The 17,812-nt window shown below is 42.4% G+C and overlaps 1 protein-coding gene across 4 annotated transcripts in view; it reads left to right on the top strand.

Annotated features, from left to right (window-relative positions):
- LOC109428701 (homeodomain-interacting protein kinase 2) overlaps window positions 1–17,812 on the top strand; it is a 281,932-nt gene that overhangs the window by 248,440 nt on the left and 15,680 nt on the right. For all 4 annotated transcript variants that reach the window (XM_029879765.2, XM_019704513.3, XM_062852197.1 and 1 more), the window contains 2 exons: window positions 17,276–17,376; window positions 17,536–17,745. In XM_029879765.2, the coding sequence (XP_029735625.2) occupies window positions 17,276–17,376; window positions 17,536–17,745 (311 nt within the window). The remainder of the gene's footprint in view (window positions 1–17,275; window positions 17,377–17,535; window positions 17,746–17,812) is intronic.

Here is a 17,812-nt window from a genome sequence, read left to right as displayed (position 1 = left end):
TCCAGACCCTATATATTCAAGTTCGCCTTTCAAGATGCTCCAGTACATATTCCTTTGGTAGGAGTGTCTACGTACTTTGAAAACAATATAACACGTATCAAATTGCTCTTCTTTCAGAAAAAGATTTAACATAAAACATGTAAAGAACATATTCAACTATTATTGGTTTAAAAAATCGTATTTGAAGATCGTTCGTCGGCAAGTCTGGTCTCCTCTACATTAACAAGAAGTTTATATTCCCAAGCCAAACAAACACCCTGCTAAGATGCACTCTTTCTAAGTAAACCTCAACTCAAACAAACTCATTGATTCGATTCGCACTCGTGGTGGTTCGCTCTCTCCCCCATCACTTTCCATCACACTTAACAGATAAGCGTAATCATCATCAATCTAGCTCGAAGAGGGGTCCGTTCCGAAAGGCAAAAGACCAGCCCGTCACCGACCAGCAACGGCTTGCTCTTGCTCTGGCGAGACAAGTGATGCAGAAAATAAAAACAAAGTGGTACAATAAATAAATTATTTCCAACCAAACAGAGACATTCGCCCATCAGCATCAGGGCATCGTTATTCGTTTCCCTGTAGTATATAGACTAGGGCAGCTGAGCGTACACGGACGGAACGACTGCAGTTTCAGCAGTATGCTTCGAGCTCCGAATCTACCACACTGGCTGAGTGCGTTGCGTTGTATGGTCGCTTGGGGTTCGGAGCACCAGCATCAACAGTAGAACATTGTAGAACAACAAACAGTTTCACAGAGTTGTCATATTCCCTATGGAGAGAGAGAGACTGCTGTTGTGGTTTGCCAACTAAACCGCATCTTACTTGCTTCCCATGGTCTGGTTCTGGTCTCCCCCTGTCCCGTTTCGTGTTCGTTTAGTCGTCTCGTTGGAGAAAAAGTGCACATTCTAGACATTAAATCACACTCACAAGCATGGTAGTAGCTCTACTACGGTCATCATATTGCACATGCACTGTTGAATTGGGGGGATTGGTGCCTTGCATACATGTAGTTACTGGCTGGCTGCTGATTCGTTGCGGTTCATAGATTAAAGCTCGACTAGTAGTGGCATGTGCCGAGTGGTAGGTACATAGATAGGCACGGCTCGGATGGTTTGTGACCTCCTGGCTATAGCGATGTGTGCCAATGATAAAGCTCAGCCACCAATAACGCAGAGCAGAGCAGCAGCAGCAACGGGAGGATTAATTTACAATTCCCACGAGGAATTGCCGGCATAGCGACGATGCTTATCGGCGGTAAGAGCTCCACGTGGTGCCGCAAATGTGATTATAGCTTCAGCTACATCGAATTTCGCATGATGATGAAAGCCGTGAGAACTGAAGCGAGATTTTGCTCAATATTTAATTTGGGTGTGATATTGGAGAGCGTCATTTGCTTGAATAATGTTCAGGGAAAGTAGAGATTGATTCAAAACGAAATCTAAGAAATATCTAGTTTAAGAGAGAGTTTTTTTTATTAAAGCTTTCGTTTTATATGCCATTTTTCATTATTTCGAAAAGCAACAGAAAATCATTTTCTTAAAATAAGTGTTGGCTAACTTAAGAGTCTCCAGTTAGTCTAGTGGTTAAGGCTATGGATCGCCAATCCGGAGACGGTGGGTTCGATTCCCGTTCCGGTCGGGGAAATTTTCTTGACTCCCTGGACATAGTGTATCTATCATTGTGCTTGCCTCACAATATGCAAAATTCATGCAATGGCAGGCAAAGAAAGCCCTTCAATTAAAACTGTGGATGTGCTCAAAGAGCACTAAGTTGAAGCGAGGCAGGCTAAGTCCCAGTGGGGACGAAGAGCCATAAAAGAAGAAGAAGTAACATAAGAGTTTCTCTGACAGGGTACTAAAAACCTTATATTTTCATGAAGTGTTTCGTCTGGTACAGAAATATCACACGAAATATGCTTCCTAGGTTTCTTTTTCATGGTCAGTTGATACCTGAGAGTTTTGTTTGCCATTACACCATCGTGTGGCAGACACGAAGGTATTCTTTGACACTTGGGCTAAAATTCTCAACACTGAATGAAGAATACCTTTTCACTCGATCAAGTCCTGAGGTAATCGCTTCCAGACTCCCTAATCTGCAAACAAACCAAGAAACAGTTCGAAGCTATTCAAACGTTTCTCAAGGTATTTTAACCCAAGCAGTGTTCATAGGGCAGGTACTTCGAACGCAGAGCTTCCTTTTGGCGTACTTTTAAAAAATATCCCCTGTAATTTCTCCCAGGTATTTTACTATGATTTTTTCATGGAATCTCTTCAAGTATTTTTCTAAAAATTCCCCAAGGAATCCCTCTCGTGATTTTTCAGTAATTCTTCCCGGGATTCTCAAAAGGATTTTCCCGGGATTATTTCAAGATTCTCCCAGGGATTTCACCCGGGATTTTTTTAATGATTTCCGATGGGATTGCTTTAGGGATTTCCTTAAAAACGGCTCTCGGATTCCATCAGAGATTCGTCGCGGGATTCCTTCAGAGATTCCTCCCTGGGCTTCTGGACTTCACCATTGATTTTTCGCGGGGCTTTTCCAGGGATTTATGCCGGCGTTTGCCCGGGATTTCTTCAACGATTTACTCCGATATTCCTTTCGGGATTCGTTCTGGCATTTATTCATTGATCTTTTTGAGGAATTTCTGGCATTTTCCCGGCATTCATCAGAGATTCCTCTCAAAATTCGTTCAAAGATTTTTTCAAGAATTCTGCCGTGATTGCTTCCTACATTAATTTCTCCCGGGGTTCCTTTAGAGATTTCTCTATTAATTCCTGCCGGCATTCTTTCAGATGTCCCTCCTGGATTTTTTCAGGGATTCCTTCAGAGATCACTTTCGTGTTTTTTTTTTGCATTCAGGATTTTTTTTTAATTGTTCTCTTGCGTTTTTTTTTTGTTTAATTAACGAGTTTCCGTCAAAGATTGCTTCAGGAATTCCTCCCTGGATTCATTTAGGGATTTTTTCCAGGATTTCTTCATTGATCTTTCCCGGAATTTTTTCCGGGTTTCTTGGATTATTCCTGAAACTGCATGATGATGACTGCAGTGATTCCTCCAGGGTGTTACCGGGATGGGATTTCTCTCGGGCTTCATTCAGAGATTTCTTTATCGATTTCCCACATGTATCCTTAAGAGATGTCCTGGATTCCTTTAGGGATTTCTTCCGGGACTCCTTCTAAGATTCCTTAAATCATTCCTCGCGGGATTGCTACCGGCACTCTTTCAGGCATTCGTGCCAAAAATCATTAAGAGATTTCTGTGAGGATTTATGCTGAATCCCTTCAGGGATTCCTCCAACAATTTCTCACATACAGGGGATGGCCAAAATGTTTGGGATAGGCAACTTTTTGTTCTCTCACAAAAAAGTTCAACAAGCTATAACTTTTCATGGAGCGCATAAAAAAATCTCAAATTTTGACTGTTTGTCAACCTATTATGTGTGCATCATTGGTACATATTTCGGCTCAATTGATTATTATTTCCCAAAGTTAGAACCGTTCGGGTAAAACACTATTTTTCAAACAACTCATTTTTGAGGTGTCATATCTCGGAAACCAGTGAACCGAATTGAATGAAATTTTGAACGTACACTAACAATATGTAAATGCTTCACAAACTATTAAAACATAGGGACTTTTTAAACGTTGAAAAAAGTTATCATGGATTGACACTTTTTGGATTTTTCTCGAAAAAATGTATTTTTTTACCTCAATGTCAATAAATTTTAGTGTTGATATCCAAAGATTTTCCACTTCTGTTCTCAAGTTATCTCTAATCAGATATATTAGAGCCTATTTAGATTGAAGGAAGAACACATTTAGTAATTTTTGTTCGGTATTGTAAATTTGACTTATTTTCCTCTAATTTCAATCCGGTAATACGTAATTCGCCGTGAGAATTTATTACATTTTATAACGTCGTATTAAGTATCAATATATTGTTGATAAACGTTATAAAATTCATTCAATTCGGTTCTTTGGTTTCCGAGATATGACAGTTCAAAAATTAGTTGTCTAAATAATAGTGTTTTACACAAACGGTTCCAACTTCGCGAAAAATTATTCAATCGAGCCCAAATTTGTACCAATGATGCACATATAATAGGTTGACAAACAGTCAAAATTTCAGATTTTTTATGCACTCCATGAAAAGTTACAGCATGTTGAATTTTTTTGTGGGAGAAAAAAAGTTGCCTATCCCAAACATTCTGGCCATCCCCTGTAATTCCTTCATTAATTCTTTCCGAGTTACCTTTAAGAATTTATCCCGGTATTCCTTTCTCCGCGTTTGTTTCCAAGATCTTTTGGTGATTCCTTCAGGAATCCTTTCATGGATCCCTCGCAAAACTCCTTTAGGGATTTATGTTGGAATTTATTTAAAGACTACCTCCGGGACTCTTCAGGGATTTCTCTTGACATTTTTCCTTTGATACCGTCGGGGATTCTTCCTGAGATTCAGGGATTCTTTATGGGGTTCCTCCAGAGATTTTTTTTAGTGATTCCCACATTAATTTCTCTGGGTCTCCCTCCAGGGATTCTTTCAGGCATTTATCCTGCGATTCCTTCAACGATTCCTTTTGGATTATTTCAGAGTTCTTTGCTAGGATTTCTTCAGAAGTTCCTTCTAGGATTGATTCAGGGAAATCTATCTGGATTCCTTTAGATTTTTTCTGGGCATCCTTCACAGCTTCCTTCCGGGATTCTCCTCAAGAGTCTTTATTTGATTCTTCCCTGGTTTTCTTTTGAGTTTCTCCCGAAATTCTGGCAGAGATAATTCTTAGAATAGCTCCACTCTCCTCTCCCGAAATTGCTTTAGTGATATTCCCCGGGATTCCCTGTGGCATTCTTTCATCCAGAGATTCATTTATGGATTTCTTCCGAAATTCTATCAGGAAATTCTTACTTACTTTCATTCCTGACCACCAATAGTTGTGCAGAGGGCCACAGGGCCATTGGGCAGAGGGAGTATGTGAAATTAAATTACAAGGGTCAAGAGAATGTACAACAGATGTGTTTGGGCAGTAGATCCAAGTTTTGACTTTTCCACTTCTTCCCACATACGCCTTTGTCCATGCACATCTGCATAGCCAGTATGAACATGTTAGGACGTGCCTCGATGGCTACTGTCGATGGAATTCCATCTGTACCCGGTACCTTGTTCACCTTGAGCGACTTCGTCATTTGTCACCGGGGCAACCTGGCTTTGGCCGGATTGGCCGGGGGCGTTCCGGGTGTCAACAAGCCCTTCGTCTCCAAAACATCACATCGATATAGATTCGGGCAGAGTCCAGTCTCGTATGTGAAAGTTGGTCAAGCGACTGCCCATTCGACCATCCATGCGTTGATGTCTCCACCGATAATCACGGAACTCAATCCTATAGCGAATAGCGAATCTAGCATGGACCAGAACTGGTCTATCGGTTCCCTGGTGGGGCATCTTACGAGGACCAGAGATATGTTGGACTCTCTTTCCAAGATGTCGGTTCACCATTTTACAGTCTCTTTATTGCATGCCAATGCTTTCTAACTATAATTTTGAGCTTAAGCTTGAGCTTAATTGACCGCCTGTGAATGCTACTCCATTATTGTCAGACCAGCTACACTCACACAAGGACCAATGAGATACTTGCTGAGGAATAAGCAGGCTTCTTCAGTTGGTGAGTGTTGATTATCTTCTATTTTTAGGCGACAATGGCGCCTGCCACGTCAGGTTGCAGGCAAGGTTGCATGTCAATGTAGGGAAGGGGAAGGAAGTGATGATTGAACTCCTTTGTATCCACAGCAGACCGAATATACCTCTGCGTCTGCACAAATTCATGCGGACGTCGAATGTTGGTGGGATATGGTTGGCAATTAATTGGTTCACACATTGGTGCATGGATGCCAGGCGTAAGGATAGATTGGTGTTTTTATTACTCTGTAGGGCACAGTTCGTTAGATTGCATAACTCGTAGGCATTATATGATAGATTGTGCTAGGTAAATTTTAATTGGAATGCTTTTCAGCTATAATTTTTACTATTTAGTAGCTCCACGAGGTTGTAGAGGCTCCATAATTATTACTGACTTTTAAATGTCACGAGCCTCTCCATGTATAAGAATCCGACTAAACGTTCCAAGGAGTTTTTTTGCGAATTGATATTTGTTGGCTTTTATGCATTTTGATTTCCCCGAACCCAAACCCGATTCCACAAAACTTAATTTTGCTTGATAGACTGAATGTTTCCATTAATAGTTGAGACCGGTTTGAAAACTAATCAATCCCATTCGGCAATATTAGTAGCTTTTGTATTTACATCAATAGCTCTGCATAAACACTATCAAAGCGCAGATTTCAAAACCCAACCGCACCGTTTCTATGCAAATTTTCAACCATTGAGAAGGGAACCCTTTCATTGTAACACATTGATGACACAAATTAAAAGCTATACCGGTTGTGGGCGCTTGAAACATAATTCCATCCAACAATGAGAGCGTGACACGACGATGGAACGAACCAAGCTCACCGTCGGGTATTGTTAGTTCGGATCATTAAACAAAAGCATCACGCGTTAATTTATTTCAGTTTTTGATATTCAAATCTACACGGCCCGAGCGATTATGATGGGGATATACCTACCTTCATACCTAACTATAGGCACAGTTGTTAGTGCAGTCACAACACCAGGAAAAAAAAAACAAAGCAAAGCATGAATTTCAATTTGCCTAAATTGTAACACGGTTTTGCTTTGTATACCTACAAAACACGCATCGGAAACCTCCAGTTAGCGGTTTTGGGGATCCGGTTACGCGAATGTAAATAAATTTAATTTAAATATGCGATGCATAAAACTTCCACCGTTTCCCACTTCAGGTGATGCACAGTTTACCTACTGTACTACAATTTCGGCATTGCTCTGCCACTAGTACTGGACGGGAATGAAATGCGGCAGGTCAATTAACGAGCCCAAGAAATACACACTACCCAGTATATTCAGTAGAAAAGCATTTCTTTTTAAATGACGTTCAAGATGACGTTATTATTGTTTTCACTTTTCCTGAGATTTGGTGGTTTTTCTATCAAAAAATGCTCTTTTTCCTTCAATTTGCTTATATTTATTTAATCAAATCTCAACCAATTTGTATTCTTTTAGGTACGGATTGGAATGGTCAAGTTGTATTACGAATATCTATTTTTTTATCTAGTTCAGTTATTTGGGGCTCAATCGCGTATAACGCTTTACGGAGCCGAGGATCTTTCTTTGTACTTAATAGTATACATGTGAGGATGAAAGAGACAGAAGAAGAAGAGTAGCGAACACGAAGTCCAAGCCGAGCGCTTCAGTGAGCTGTGGACTACCGCGAGATAAAGAGTAGATTTTCGACCGCTCCGCGATAATTTGGTCAAGTGATTTTTGTTATTATTCTAAAACACTGAATTGGCAATCTTTGTAAATTAAATAAAGAAAAATCGATAAATCGTTGTTTTTCTTACATGGGGGCTCAACCGGGATTGCCTCCAAGTGTTTTTGTTCCGGAAAAGTTGGCGAAAGGCGATTTTCATCCGTAAATGAAATCGGATTGTCGCGACGCCATTTTGTGTTGTCTGAGGTTGACCGAGTGTTGTGAGTCCGGAGAAAAATCTCTACACTGCGAGCTGTGAGACCGAAGTGAAATCCCACCATCACTGCGAGTGATGTGGCTTGTGGGAGAATACCTTCCCCTGTGAGAACAGAGTAGTGTTTGTGTGGACGAGAAACGATGTTGCTGAGAGATGTCCGAAAGCGAAGAGCAGCTTGCACAACGGTCACTAAAAGTGTTGCGTGAATTGTGTGCGGAGAGAAGTTTGCCCACCAGCGGCAAAAAAGCGAAGCTTGTACGAAGGCTGCTGGGTAACAGTGCGGTGGAAGACGCCACAGTGATAAACGTCCATGAACAAAAAGTGGCAACGTCAACCCCGAAGAACGCAAAAAACCAGCACGAGATGGATTCCGACGACGGAGAAGAAATCGCGCGTTCGCCAAGGTTTACCTTCCATGACATCGGGGACTCTCTTGAGAAGTTTTCCGGAGACCATTCGGACCGCGATGTGCGCGAGTGGTTAGACGATTTCGAGCAAACTTGTGACAATTTCGGCTGGCAGGATGTGCAGAAGTTTGTTTACGGCCGCCGGCTGCTAAAGGGCACGGCAAAGCTTTTTGTGAGTAGTTCATTTGGGCTGAACAATTGGGCGTCCCTAAGGGCGGCCCTTGAAGAAGAATTTGAAGACAAAGTGACGAGTGCGGAAATCCACGAGCTGCTGCGTAATCGCAAAAAGGCAAAGGTGTTTACCACACTCGATTTAAAGAACTCGTTTTTTCATGTGCCAGTGGAAAACTCGAGTCAAAAGTACACTAGTTTCGTGACACACGCGGGACAGTACGAATTCCTGAAGACGCCATTCGGATTTTGCAACAGTCCGGCCAGTTTCAGTCGTTTTGTGGCCGACGTTTTCCGTGATCTGATCCGAAGTGGGCACCTGATAATTTACGTGGACGATGCGATAATTCCGTCCGAGACCGAGGAAGAAAACATTGAGGTGTTGAGAGTGGCTGCTGAGAATGGGATTCAGTTCAATTGGGAGAAATCTCAATTTCTGAAAAATGAAGTGGACTATCTGGGGTATGTGATCGGCGATGGAAGTTACCGCATATCTCCACACGCTATGTCTGAACCAGCAGATTATAAAAATTGAATGTACATCGGGTTTCTTTCCATAAAACATCAGTATTCAAGCTATATTATCATTTGCAGAAGGTTTCAAAATATTCTATCGGGGAAATTTTGATTTTTCTATCTTTTTGACCGTTTTTCATATAAATTTGCTTGAAATCCTCATTTTCGGTCAATTTCTCCCCCATACAAAATGTATGGAAAAATTTTCACCGATAGAATATTTTGAAACCTTCTGCAAATGAAAATATAGCTCGAATACTGGTGTTTTATGGAAAGAAACCCGATGTACATTCAATTTTTATAATCTGCTGGTTCAGACATAGCGTGGCTCCAACGAAGATTCGTGCAGTGCAACACTACCGTGAACCGTCTAATGCAAAAGAGCTACAACGGTTCCTGGGGCTCACGAGTTACTTCCGCAAATTCATTTCGGGGTACGCGTTGATTGCGAAACCACTCACGTCGCTGCTGAAGAAGGATGTGTTGTACGAGTTCGGAGAATCCCAGCGGAAGAGTTTCCGGTCGCTGAAACAGTGTTTAGTGTCCGACCCCGTTTTGAAGATTTACGATCCTGATGCCGAAACCGAGCTACACACCGACGCATCTAAAGAAGGGTACGGTGCAGTGCTGCTTCAGAAGAGCGACGACGGGAAGTTGCACCCAGTGTACTACATGAGTCAGCAAACTTCGAGCGCGGAGAAGAATTACAGTGCGTACCATTTGGAAGTGTTGGCAGTGATAAGAGCCGTAGAACGATTCCGTGTCTACCTGTTGGGAATCCCGTTAAAAATCGTAACGGATTGTGCGGCATTCAAACATACGATGAAGGCGAAACAGTTGGGACACCGAGTGACAAGGTGGGCCCTGCTGTTAGAAGAGTTCACCTACACTGTCGAACACCGAGCGGGAACGAGGATGAAACACGTTGACGCGTTGAGCCGTGCACCAGTAATGCTGACATCCAGTGATCCAATGGTTGAAATGATTCGAAGTGCTCAGAAGCGAGATGAGAAGTTAAAAGTGATAACAGAACTGTTGAAAAATCAAACTTTCGAGGACTATTTCGTGAGTGATGACCTACTGATGAAACTGATTGATGGTCGAGAGGTCATTGTAGTTCCTACAATTGTAACTTCAAGGTGAGGTGATAAGGCGAGCTCACGAGAATGGTCACTTTGGTGTGCGAAAGCTGGAAGAAGTGATCACACGGGACTATTTCATACCGAGTCTGACTGAGAAGGTAAAGCGACAGATTGAGTGTTGTGTTAAGTGCATTTTGGCGAATCGGAAGCGAGGAAAGATAGACGGGCTGCTGGCTCCGATCCCTAAAGGCGACGTGCCTTTTGACACGTACCACGTGGATCATCTGGGACCAATGGACGTCACCGAGAAGTTGTATAAGTATCTGTTCGTCGTGGTTGATGCGTTTGCGAAGTTCACCTGGATAAACCCAACCAAGACCACAAATGCTCAGGAAGTGATTCAACGACTGCAAAATCAGAACGAGATTTTCGGGAACCCACGTAGAATCATCAGTGATAAGGGGGCAGCGTTCACTTCGAATGACTTCAAGGCGTACTGTGAAGAGCAGAACATCCAGCACGTGGAGATTACCACCGGAGTACCACGAGGAAACGGCCAGGTGGAACGAGTAAACCAAGTGATCCTGGCGATGCTCACAAAGCTCAGCGTAAACGACAAGACGAAGTGGTACAAACACGTTGCAAACATACAGCCAGCGGTGGATAAATGCGAGCGTTCACCAAAGCACAACTGTGTCCCCGTTTGAAGCCATGTTTGGGGTACAGATGCGCCACGCTGGTGATGTACGTCTGTGTGAATTGCTAGAGGAGATTCGCGTTGCGCAGTTCGATGATCAACGGAGAGACGTCAGAGCGAAGGCCAGAGCAGCGATTGAAAAGGCACAGCAGGATCAGCAACGATCCTACAATCTACGAGCACGGCAGGCACCCACTTACAGAACTGGGGATGTCGTTGCGGTCAAGCGAACGCAGTTTGGTCCAGGCAAGAAATATGCGGCCGAATACCTTGGGCCGTACAAGATAGTCAACGTCAAGCCTAACAATCGATACGATGTGGAGAGGATTAGCGGAGAAGGACCGAAGAAGACATCGAAGGCTGCGAGTCACCTGAAGCCCTTCCGGGTCTGGGGTCCAGAACCGTTGCAGGATGACCGAGTTGTGAGGATGAAAGAGACAGAAGAAGAAGAGTAGCGAACACGAAGTCCAAGCCGAGCGCTTCAGTGAGCTGTGGACTACCGCGAGATAAAGAGTAGATTTTCGACCGCTCCGCGATAATTTGGTCAAGTGATTTTTGTTATTATTCTAAAACACTGAATTGGCAATCTTTGTAAATTAAATAAAGAAAAATCGATAAATCGTTGTTTTTCTTACATACATTATACAGAGTAATAACTTTTTAATGATATCTGTTAGTAATGGGTGGAAGCCAGGGTACTCGTGGCAGCTCGAGGTTAAAAGGTCGCATTTTGAGGGATGGACAGGGTAAGGATTGGGCCTAAGGTTTCACTGCTGCTCATCCGTGGGTGAATCGCATCTTGCTAGCGTATTCGGTGCCTTGTGGTGGTGGTACCAACTTGTTGTGGGACTTGGTCTTCCGGATTGCCAGGAGCAGCTTGGTAACACAAAAAGGACAAAACAGAGAAAAAAAACTGGAGAAGAAAACACAAGCGAATTAAACTTTTATACCAGCAGAGCGAAGAAAGTCGAAAATACATCCCATGTATGTGACATCGCGGGTCCCCAACACATCTCTCACAAGAACAAAGGGTTGTCTACCTCGGGCCTCAAGGGTATCCAATAGTAGCGCTCTGGAGGCGTCATTATCCGGGCATTGCCAAACTACGTGGTCGATGTCATCATAACCGGAACCGCACTTAGTACAAACATTGCTCAACGCGAGGTTAAAGGGCTATTCCCATTACACCGGGCCGGGACCGTGCCGGGCCCCGGCCGTGCCCCGGTCATCGATTTCTTACATGCGATTACTATGGCGTGTTTCACATCACACCGTGCCGGGGCTCGGTCGGGCCCCGGCCGGGCTAATGAGAAGCACGCCATAGATATCGTTAGAAAGAAATCGATGACCGGGGCACGGTCCCGGCCCGGTAAAGTGAGAAGAGCGCTTAATCCTGTGTAAATGCGCGTCTAACGAGTAATGGTTGGACATAAGTCTTGACATCACGCGAATGAAATTGCGACTTATATCCAGACCATACCACCACACTCGCAAAGAAACATTAGGAATAATGGAATGTAACCACCGTCCCAGCTGGCCATCTCGCCAATCATTTTGCCAACTTTGAAGAGAACTCTGGCGAACAAAATGGAAAAATTCATCATGTGAAATTCTTCTATCATAGATCTCACCTTCCTGTGCGCCCACCTTTGCGAGAGAGTCCGCCTTCTCATTGCCATAAATTGAGCAATGTGAGGGGACCCATACAAAGGTAATCTTGTATGATCTTTCGACCAGTGCACCCATCTGCTCCCTTATTTTTGTAAGAAAGTAAGATGGATGTTTTACAGGTTTCATCGACCGGAGTACCTCAATCGAACTAAGGCTATCCGAGAAGATGAAGAAATGGTCTACGGGCATGTTTGAGATCATCCCCAAAGCGAAATTGATTGCTGCCAGCTCAGCAACATAAACCGAACAAGGTTCCTGAAGTTTGCGGAAGGCGGTGAAATTTTCATTGAAAACACCGAAACCAGTGGATCCATTTATGCTAGACCCATCAGTGAAGAATCTCTTACAGGAATTGACATTTTGGTACTTTTCGTTAAAAATGCGAGGAATAGATATACATCGAAGTTGATCTGGTATTCCATGAATAGCCTGTTTCATGGACAGATCGTATTTAACAGAGGTACTGTCATTAGTGAAGTGTACACGGGGAAGATTATAACTTGGTAGGCTTATGTCAGATGACATGTAGAACAGATAAATTCTCATGAATTTTGATTGAGTGTTCAGACTGAGCATTTCTTCGAAGTTTTCAATGACCAGTGTGTTGCTCACTCCACACTTGATAAGTAACCTTAGCGAGAGCTCACAGAATCGGTTCTGGAGAGGTTTCACCCCTGCCAGGACCTCTAGGCTCGCATTATGCGTTGAGTGCATACAGCCGAGAGCAATACGCAAACAACGGTATTGAATTCGTTCCAACTTTATTAGGTGGCAGTTTGCTGCTGAGTGGAAGCAGAAAGAGCCATACTCAATAACAGAGAGAATAGTCGTTTTGTAAAGTTTTATGAGGTCTTCCGGGTGAGCACCCCACCATGTTCCGGTAATTGTGCGTAGAAAATTGATCCTTTGTTGACATTTTTGCACCAAATACTTGATTTGGGTACCCCAAGTGCCTTTTGAATCAAACCAGACCCCAAGGTATTTCGAAGTCAAAGACTGGTCGATTTCTATTCCCAAAAGATTGAGTTTCAGTTGGGCTGGGTTCCGCTTTCTAGAAAACACAACCAATTGAGTTTTTTGCGGAGCAAACTCGATCCCTAAATCTCTTGCCCAGATTGACAGATTATTTAGAGAATTTTGCAATGGTCTTTGCAACATTTATGCATATGGGCCTTTTAGAGAAACCACAGCATCATCTGCAAGTTGTCTTAGCGTGCATTGTCCTTCCAAGCAACTATCAATGTCTTTCACGTAAAAATTATAAAGCAAGGGACTTAAACATGAGCCTTGGGGTAGGGCCATGTAACTAATTCTGGAAGTTGTCAGTTGTCCGAGATTGAAACTCATATGTTTTTCTGACAACAAATTATACAAGAAATTATTTAACATTCCTGGAAGTCCACTATTGTGCAGTTTTTCTGACAATATGCCTATGGAAACTGAGTCAAAGGCGCCCTTAATATCCAAGAAAACTGAAGCCAGTTGCTCCTTTTCCACAAAGGCCAATTGAATATCTGTTGAAAGCAACGCTAGACAATCGTTTGTTCCTTTGCCCTTGCGAAACCCGAACTGTGTATTTCAAAGCAAGTTATTCGATTCAACCCAATGGTGGAGTCGCGATAGGATCATTTTTTCCAACAATTTCCTTAAACATGGTAACATAGCAATTGGGCGGTACGAATTATGATCAGACGCTGGTCTACCAGGCTTTTCAATAGCTATTACTTTGACCTGTCTCCATTCTAGCGGAACAATGTTGTTCTCCATGAATGAGTTGAACAGATCCAGTAGTCGTCTTTTCGCGATATCTGGGAGATTCTTCTGAAGATTGAACTTGATCATATCGCGTCCCGGAGCGGAATTGTTTGATAAAAGAAGAGCATTACGAATATCAAGTGAAGCACTACAAATGCATATTAAAATAAAACATCTTGTAGTGGAACACTACAAATGCGTAATAAACTAGAACAACACATTTAGACATATGCAACACAGAAAACATACTTTGCCCTGTTACCCTGTTGGATAACAATTGCCAATCGCAGGATGACGAGGTTTCATAAATGTTGTTGGTCCATCAATCAATCCTGTAATCGTATTTTCTCTGATAGGGTTCCGGGTCATTTGGCTAAACGCCATTTGGCCGAAAGGGTCATTTGGCCAAAAAAAAGGGTCATTTGGCTGAATGCCATTTGGCCGAAGTTAAATGATGTAAGTGGAAGGGAAGTAAAGCGTGGGTCCCGAGATGAACTAGCCTTGGGCTAAAAATCTCGTTAATACAGATAAAAAAAAAAAAAAATGTAAGTGACCATACCACTGTTCCCAGCCTCAGTATAACTTGAAAGAACAGCCTATGAGTCACAGAAGGAAAAATCTGTGATAAAATATAGGCAGTTTCAACGCCAACTAATCTCTTAATGTCAAAACTAGAACGAATAGCCTATGATTAAAAGTAGGAAATATTTCTGAAGATCATATTGGCAGTTAGAATGTAAAAACTTCTGAATTATTTTCTTTACGATTCGGCCAAATTACCCTTTCGTGCCTTTCGGCCAAATGGCATTCGGCCAAACGGCGTTCGGCCAGACGGCGTTCGGCCAAACATTGTTCGGCCAAACGGCATTCGGCCAAATGGCCGGACACCCTCTGGCAGGTTGCCTTTGGTTCGCAGCATTAGTTGCTTCCGTAGCTTGAGTTTGGTTTAGGAATTTCTAATCCTAAGGGGCATATGGAATCTTATTTCAATATAAGACGTCTACATTTTGATGTCCCTGTCAGGGAACGACTGTCATAGTTGATGTTCGCCCGAAATAACCTGAAAGTAGGCCACGGAAGTGAGACTGCTGAAATCTCATAGGGCTCTAAGACACCAGAGCGCTATAAATGCAAATTAAAATTAAGGAGATGGTACGCATTAAAATGCTACATGTGACACAAAAATAAAACTTGTAATAGCTGTTAGGAAGATATTCCAGATGCCGTTGGAGTAGTGTATCATCTTGGACCAGGGAACCCTTGAATTTGTCATACTTTTGTGCTTTTGTGCATTGTTGCCACTATACGGAAGCTTTCATGAACACTATGACCACCCCACAGAGTCCACGTCCCCAGGAATGTGATCAATAGGAGGCAATCAGTGAAGTACTAGATTGAAAGTAGTGAGCTGGATTTTTGTATGGTGAGATGTTCAATTCTGCATTTCTGCAATGAAATGGTGCAAACAGCGTGGGTTATATGATTTCTTGGCTAATTTGATGCTGTTTGAGCAAAAGTTTGGATAACTTAGTTGTTGTATTATTTATTTCATGCAACTTCAACAACACAGTTACCCAAACTTTTGCTCAAACAGCATCAAATTAGTCAAGAAATCATAATACCCAAGCTGTTTGCACCATTTCATTGCAGAAATCGAGAATTGAACATCTCATCATACAAAAATCCAGCTCACTACTTTCAATCTAGTACTTCACTGATTGCCTCCTATTGTTGACCTGAGCCAAACCCCAGCTTGTGACTCACCAAACTTCATGAATTGTCGGCTCGGAGCCATCTCGTTTGTGGTTATTACAAGCACACATTTTCCATGTGACCATTTTCCGACCTGAGCCAAGCTTTAGCTAGCAATGTATCAAACGTCATGAGTTTTTTTTAGGGATTTCTCCCGGAATTTCTTCAAGAATTCCTCTAGGAGTATTCCACAGAGTTCATTCGTAGATTTAGTCAACTGTATCACTCGGAATAAATGTGTCCGACGAATTCATTTCAGGATTACTTTCGGACGTCTGGCGTATTTCCTTTCAAGTTTTCCTGTTGTTCCTCTCGGTTTCGTTAGGTCCTGTGTGTTTTCAGAAGAATTTCTGAGAAGGTATTTTAAAGAAATCTCGAGGGGATCTCAATATGCAGAAGTTCTTTGAAAAATATCGGGATGAATTGCAGAAGAAATACCAGGTGAATTTCTGTAAGTAACCCTAAAAGAAATCGGTCAATTCTGGAAGAAACCTATAGTTATGAAGAAAACTAAGAAAAATACCGGGAGAAAATCCTGCAATTTCTACTAGTTTTCATCAATAGATTATCCCGCTATGTCTTCTGCATTTCCTCCTGAACTTTCTTTCTTGGAGTTACTTTGAATTGTGGAACACCAGGAAATTTTGAAGTTTGATAGGTCGCAAGCTAGGATTTGTCTCAGGTCGGTAAGTGGTCCTGGGGCATGACCACCAGTCAGTCCGGAACATGGTCCAACAGCATCACATAGAAAATGTGTGCTTGTAATGACCATCAACGAGTTGGTGCCGATAATTCATGATGGTTGTTAGGTCAAAATCTAGGGTTTGACACGGGTTAATAAGTGGCCACATTCCTGGGGGCATGACCACCGGTCAGCTATTTCATGATATCAGGACCAAGCCGTTTCATGATATCATGACTACGAGTTTCTTCCTTGTATAGCAAAACAAACCTAACAAACCTATAAACATACAAAAGGTCGTAGTCAAACAAGTAATTCAAAACATTATAAGTGAGAAGCAATGATTTATAGTTCAGATTCGTAGCTAATACATGATAAATAGAATGACGCATTGTCGATGCCAATAAAGCTTGATATTTTGAACGAAAATGGCTACTTTTCATAATGGCTAATACAATAAATGATGAATAAGTACACTGAACAGTTATTAATAACATAATGGACATAACTACTTGACGGACCACACTTTTCAATAATGCAAAGACAAAATCACGAATATGACAGAAGATCAACATAAAATGTAAACCAGAAGTTGGGAAATTTACGACAAATAACTGACAATTTTGAATCATTTTGCCAGCATACATATCTCCTCCAGACTACAAATATAGTTCTGTTCCGATTTCCATGAAATTTTGCAGATAAAATAAACACACATCAAGATATTCTCTGGCAGTTGCACAGTTACTGACGTATTCTCGCCAAGTCAAGGCCCAGGTTTTACACAAGTTCGATTTGCAGTTTTTATGGTACACACGACAATTTCAATAGTCGCAAAACCCTTCCTCCATAGAAAACCGCCCGTTCTATAACCTTTTTTCAATTGTTGCTACCCATTTTTTTTTCTCAACGACCTTTCTCTTTTCCCCACCTTCTAATTGCAGGTTTTAACGGCGTTGTTAAAATTGAAACAGCTCGGCTTGATCCACGCCGATCTGAAGCCCGAAAACATCATGTTGGTCGACCCGGTTAGGCAACCGTACAGGTGAGTGAGAGCCGGCCGCTTCCGTGCTACGTCCGCGGGGTGATGCCCTCCTAATGAAATACTATATCCGTTCTAATTTTCTCCGTTTTTCATTCTTTTTTGCCTGTTCCACTTTCATTTCGCGCGTCGAAACAAACAAAACAAACGAACGGAATGTAGGGTAAAAGTGATAGATTTCGGTTCGGCGTCTCACGTCAGCAAAACGGTGTGCAATACGTACCTGCAGTCGCGCTACTACCGGGCGCCGGAGATTATCCTCGGGCTGCCGTTCTGCGAGGCCATCGACATGTGGTCGCTGGGGTGTGTCGTGGCGGAGCTGTTTCTCGGGTGGCCCCTGTATCCGGGCTCCTCTGAGTATGATCAAATCAGGTAAGATGCAGTAAATTATGGATGTTGGGTCGTTGAGATGAAAGTTGAAAGTTGTTCCAAGATGTTT

Source organism: Aedes albopictus, chromosome 2 (assembly GCF_035046485.1).
Source record: "Aedes albopictus strain Foshan chromosome 2, AalbF5, whole genome shotgun sequence".
NCBI classification, from domain to species: domain Eukaryota; kingdom Metazoa; phylum Arthropoda; class Insecta; order Diptera; family Culicidae; genus Aedes; species Aedes albopictus.
The sequence above is the reverse complement of the archived record's forward strand: the minus strand, read 5'-3'. Positions and strand labels throughout refer to the sequence as shown.